Source organism: Podarcis bocagei (assembly GCF_964188305.1).
Source record: "Podarcis bocagei genome assembly, chromosome: 8".
NCBI lineage: Eukaryota > Metazoa > Chordata > Lepidosauria > Squamata > Lacertidae > Podarcis > Podarcis bocagei.
Genome location: NC_138133.1, coordinates 37,552,897 through 37,558,896, shown reverse-complemented (window position 1 = coordinate 37,558,896; position 6,000 = coordinate 37,552,897). Strand labels below are relative to the sequence as shown.

Below are 6,000 nucleotides of genomic sequence, written 5' to 3'. Positions count from 1 at the left end.
GATGACCACATTTCAAAGGATGCTTGTGTTTTAGTTTACATGTTGTTTTGGAAAGTGTGATTTATGTAAGTTTGCCTTTAAATGAAAACTTAACCAATGTCTCTTCCATCCCTTAGGGCTGCAGAGAAAAAGGAAAATAAGAAAAAATTGCCTGCACCAACAAAAGTGTTTCCTGAGGAGAGTTCATAGGATCTCCATATTCAACCAAAGCATATAAAACACATAAACCAGAGTAAAATCCATGTGATATAATTCTATATTACATTATACTAAATTGCATTTTAGTGACCATTCTTCTCTCTCTCTCTCTCTCTCTCTCTCTCTCTCTCTCTCACACACACACACACACACACACACACACACACAAAAGAAAACTTTGCTACAAAGTTTCTAAGTCTTGACTTAGCCAGGACTATTACAACAAAAATTAGGCACAACAGTACTAGTCATGAATTGTTCTATAAGTTGAACAGGAAATTTTAATTTCATGCATCATTTGCAACTTGATCAACTAATTCCATAAACTCAGAAGGTGTTCATACTGTAAAAGCTAATGAGAAACTAAATAATGGCATTTTGTTGTTTCTTAGGCACCATATGAATTGTCAGCCATTTTACCTTTTACTCCTTGAGTTATTCTACCTCCCCTCTTTTAGTCTCTTTGCCAACGAGGAGCAAACAATAACACAAGATCCTGATATTCATGTAACAGGGTCTAAAACGAAGCAGTCTGGAAACACAAAGGGTGGAATCCAAAAGTGGGGAGAACAGGAAGATTGAAGACAACCAGTGGCGTAGCGTGGGTTGTCAGCACCCGGGGCAATGCAAGTAATTTGTGCCCCCTAACCCGTGGATTTGCGCCCCCTAACCCATGGATTTGCGCCCCCTAACCCTAACCCCCAGATGTTGCGCCCGGGGCGGCCCCCCCTGCACCCCCCACGCTACGCCACTGAAGACAACTGAACCACACTGTTCAAAGCCCTGCTATGCGCTTGCCAACAGAGTGGAAGTGAGGGCATGAACTTACTACTTTAATTTCAAATAGCTTGTGAGGAACTCACGCCATCCAACCATGGGGAGAAAAATCTTTTAAAAAAACATTTTACTTTAATGAAATAAAATACTGACCTTCCTAATTGTAACTACACAGAAAAGGGGCACATTAAAGAGCCAGAGAAAAACAAGGAAATTAGCAGGAAGGAACTATGATGGGATAAAAGAATAGGGTAGCTTCAGAAGGCACCATTGACTGTATAAGATGAGTCGACTGCATCTGAACTGGGGTAGGTTGATGGCTTCCACAACAGCAGCTTTTAATTTATACCTGCTGTAAAGGTCTCATTGCAGAACACCACATTTGGTGGGGGATGGGTCTTGAACTGCATGACATACTGTCACTGGGCGCTGGGTGAAGCCAAAATATTATTAAGGTTCTCACAGACCAGCAGCTGTTGCAGTGACATTAAGAGTTGGAGAAGCAACAGCAGGTGGGACCACATATGCCACTTCTTTCTGTTCCAGTTGCACATATCTGCCAGGCAATTATGGAAAAGGTCAGGGAATCTTTTCCTGAAAGGACTATCCCAAACATCTATGAAACCCAATAATGATGGATCATACTCGGCACGTTTCATGAGAAAAGACCAAAAATGTTGGCTAGGATACAGACTGTATGTACTGTACAATGCCATTACCCATAGACTTTTCCTATAAGTAATTATCTGTATCATCTATTATCTATCCAGGGATTGGGAACAAATAAAAGAAAACTCATTTTTTGCAAAAAATAAAAATAGTATTCTGCTTGTAATCAGAATTAATGGAACAACCAACTTTTGGAATTAGGAAATGAGAATGAGATAATTTGGAAGTTCCAGGCTAATTACAAGCCAAGCCCAAATCTCTCCAGAGTTTGGATCTAACTCATAACTCTTTCAAAGAAGAATAGGAAGAAGATTATTGTCCCAGGATTCCTCGCAGGTATTCAGGACGAAGTAGGAAAACAACACAAAATAATACAATGACATGTTTAAAACAGTATCAGCCCATCCTACTATCTTAGCTGCTCTTTACCTTTCCTGCTGAAATTTACCTAGAGAAAATGAGAAGGGCAGTAGGTCCACAGGGGGCAGTAATACCCTTGGGCAGTGTAGTAAACAAGGGATTGTTGGTCCTTACACTTGGGAAACCTTTGGGAAACTACAATTCTCATGTCCAGGATGCTGTTCCTATAGTATTGAAGGGTCTTATCATGAGTGCTTCTTATTGCTGCCATTGCAGCAATAAGATATGTTCTGATATTGATTGATATGTTCTGGGGAAATGGCTGGAAAAACTCTCTTCCCTCTCTTCCACCATGTGGGCAACACCATGTGTGGAATGTGTACATTACACAGACATCTGTATGAATGCTGCCTTCTTCACCCATCCTTCTCCCCACTTTAAGGTCAAAAACGTGGTGCCCTGGGAAGGAAGAAAAGTTAGCATACTGAGAACCACAACATAAAGGGAGGGAGGGCTCCACTTTGATCAGCTTCCTCACCGCGCCCACCTGGGCTGGCCAGATTGACAAAATTTGAACTGATAGGTGGCAGGTCTTTCCTGCAGCTGGCCAGGGGACTTTCCAGTGGACAGACATCGAGCATGGTGTTGTTCCCTCAGGCCTGGAGCCTGCTGCAATGGGCTGCAACCCCCACCCACCCACTGGGTAAGCAGCCATTATTGTTACTTTATGAAGGCTAACTTTAAATGTTAGAATGGTGGTGATGCTAATACCTATCAGCCTGACCATTAGCCAGGTAAGACTAAATGTGAATCCTGAATAATTCTACATGGTTGCCTGAGCATTCCAGGTTATCTTCAGAGTTCTTTCTTTTAGTCTAATTGTCATGCTGGTTAAGGCTATTGGAGGATCTTAATAGTTCTGACCCAAAACCTGGGCCAAGGGTCCTGAGATTTCAAATAGATTCTTTTAAAAGTCATTTCTCCTTCAGCTCTCACTTCTGCAAACCAATTGGGCAGGAAACATTCAGATTTATTTATAGTACTGTTGTACAAAAGCAGCTAGAACTGGCAGGATTCCTTGCTATTATCTAAGGAGAGAAATTTGCAGGATAAGAGAGCTGTTCAGAAAAAAATAACAACACTGGAAGCTAAAAAGATGCTACCTGCTAATGCAAGCAGCATCCCGCTTTTTGACTTTCAAGACTTTGACTTGATGTCAGCTTGACAACAAACTCCTTGCCTTGCTGTCCTCTTCTAATGTTGCTGTTGCTAATTTTGAAGTTTTTTTTTTTGCTTAGTAGCTTGATTGTAAAGCAAGGTGCCAGCTGGGTGCAGGAATCTGATTAATACTCATGAAGAAGAACACTACTTAGTGGAGATGATGGATTTCAGCCAAGTGCCTTGTAAAATACTGATTGCAGAAAGAACTGCTCACTGGGCTGATGCACCCTTCAGTGGCAGCTGAAGGCTTGGTGATCTGCTTCCTTTCCCCTTTTCTAACTGTTTGGGATGAATTGGTTTTGCCCATGGTGCAATCTCATGGCCCTTGGCCTGAGTTCCTGGTCAGAGCTGTGTTGAGTGAGAAGGTCTGCAGGGAGATTCATCACACTTATAAGTCTCCCTGCTATTGGTAACTCTGCATGATAAAGGTTTCCAAACATGCAAAGAATTGCCCTTTGGATCTTCTGTCTGACACATGAAAGTCTGAGACTGCAGCTAACAGAGGCAAAGTGTACAGTGGTACCTCGGGTTAAGTACTTAATTCATTCTGGAGGTCCATTCTTAACCTGAAACTGTTCTTAACCTGAAGCACCACTTAAGCTAATGGGGCCTCCTGCTGCTGCCACGCTTCCGGAGCACGATTTCTGTTCTCATCCTGAAGCAAAGTTCTTAACCCGAGATACTATTTCTGGGTTAGCGAAGTGTGTAACCTGAAGCATCTGTAACCCGAGGTACCACTGTATTGTCCTGATCCACCATTCCCATCTTCAGGCAAACACTTGAATAGGGCTTCTCTCATGATCTCTTCAAACTCTCATCTCAGAACATATCCATCACTTTGAGGATGCTCTTGTTTTGACCTCAAATTCAAACTATGCAGCAAAGGAGTATGTATTATATCAGGTTCACTTTTTTATGCTTTTGCCTATCTCTGTTTCTACCACAGGAGAAGTTAATAAGGAGAACAATTTCTGAAGTGATATTCTTAATCTGGAACTACAGTGCCGTGTATTCTTAACTGCTAGATACCTGCAGTTGTCTAATAATGTTATGGACAGAACCTTATTCCGGTGTCATAGGCTTTGTTACATTCCTAGGAATCAGAACCTGCTTTTCCAAGATTGTTATCTGATATAACTGTTAGCACCAGGAAGTGTCTAACCTGTGGCCCTCCAGATGTTGTTGGACTATAACTTCTATCATCCTTGACCATTGGCTATGCTGGCTGGAGCTGATGGAGTCCAAGCAACATTTGGAGGGCTACAGGTTCCCCACCTCTGGTCTACACAAAGAAGAATTTAAGGGTATATCAGCCAAATCAACTATTGGTGACTATCCCTGGGTGATTTAAAGTTCATTCTATGTGGCACACGGACTCCACCAGGGAGTACAATCTTGTTTATTTACAGGTAAAAAAAGAAAAGCAATCCTATACACAAGAAGCTGGTATAAGATACACCAGATCCATTCAGCAGCAGGACTAATGGTTAAGCCGGCCTAAGTCTGGTAGAGGGAAAACAAGCCTTTAGAATAGTGTTGGAGTTACACCACCTTTTTTGCCGACTTAAATTATGCTGGGCTCCCAATCAGATGAATAAGATGAATAGGTTTAGGATTCAGCCTAAATCTCCCCCTCCCTGGTCCCATGCCCACCACATCCTCAGAATGCCTGGCTTAAGATCTGCTAAGTAAAACTCAGTCTAGGTCCTGGTGGCAAAGATACATCAACTGAATCTCCAGGTGAACTGAGGGAGTTTAGCTGTTGTGAGAACCTCCAGGCCCAGCTGGAGATCTAGATCTGAACCTTGCTCATCCTGGATCAGACAAAATTAGATGTTGAAGCTATTCCAAAGAGTCATATCTCTCTCTCTCTCTCTCTCTCTCTCTCTCTCTCTCTCTCTCTCTCCTCCCTACTTCCTTCCTTCCTTCCTTTCTATATTGTATCTATATATCTATCTATATATCTTGCTTGCTTCATGATTTCTTTCAGAGTTTTCTAGTTTAGGTTTTGAACATCAGAATATAAATATATATCAGATAAACACATTTAGGCAGAAACTGCACCCAAACATCCTTTGGAGCAATTAAGCTATGAAAAATAGTACAGGTTTTGCAAACAGATTTAAGAAATGACTCAGTACCTCATATGTAGGATTCACCAACCTTGACATAGTTTTTAAGTGCTTGTGACTTGAATATCAGTGTAAGGACATCCCTTCCCACCCCAGCAGAGAAAAAGTAAATGAATCAAATGTCGGCCTACTTTTCTGCTTCTGTGATGACTTACTCTGCAGTGACTGCTTGGTGCTTGTCATTATTGCTATAATGCCCCTAAGTCCACAGTTATGGTGGCTGGGGGAAAACCCAGAACATGCTTAGGGTGCGCTGGGGCTACACTGGTGGAGCAGAGGAAATTTCATTGTACAGATGAAAGTGCTTATGCTAGCAGAACTGTTTGGTTGGATACCATCCTCGATTTCCTGTTATTATATTGTTGTTACAAATATTTTTTATGGATGTTCATCTGAATATTTTATAATGGAATACCATATTTTAACAAAATAGTCTATATTGGATTTCTCATACAGGGTGGGTACTCTCTTAGTTAGTTTCTCAGATAATGCAATTGTCCATAAATTCTGCTTCCATTGTGTGTTGCGTAGGTGATAAAGTCCTTTCCTCCTTTCCCACATTTTTTAAGATTAGGACACTACAGAAAAGGTGCCTATTAAAAGAAACTACTTTTCAAGTGGTCCTCCAAATACAGAAACTTGG

The 6,000-nt window shown here is 41.5% G+C and overlaps 1 protein-coding gene across 1 annotated transcript in view; it reads right to left on the bottom strand.

Moving 5' to 3' along the window:
- Positions 1-293: 293 nt before the first annotated feature.
- The window catches only part of FBXO15 (F-box protein 15), a 329,429-nt gene continuing 323,722 nt past the window's right edge, over positions 294-6,000 (bottom strand). Inside the window, exon 9 of the mRNA XM_081205639.1 lies at positions 294-322. Within this exon, the coding sequence (XP_081061765.1) occupies positions 321-322 (2 nt within the window). The 3' untranslated portion in view covers positions 294-320. The remainder of the gene's footprint in view (positions 323-6,000) is intronic.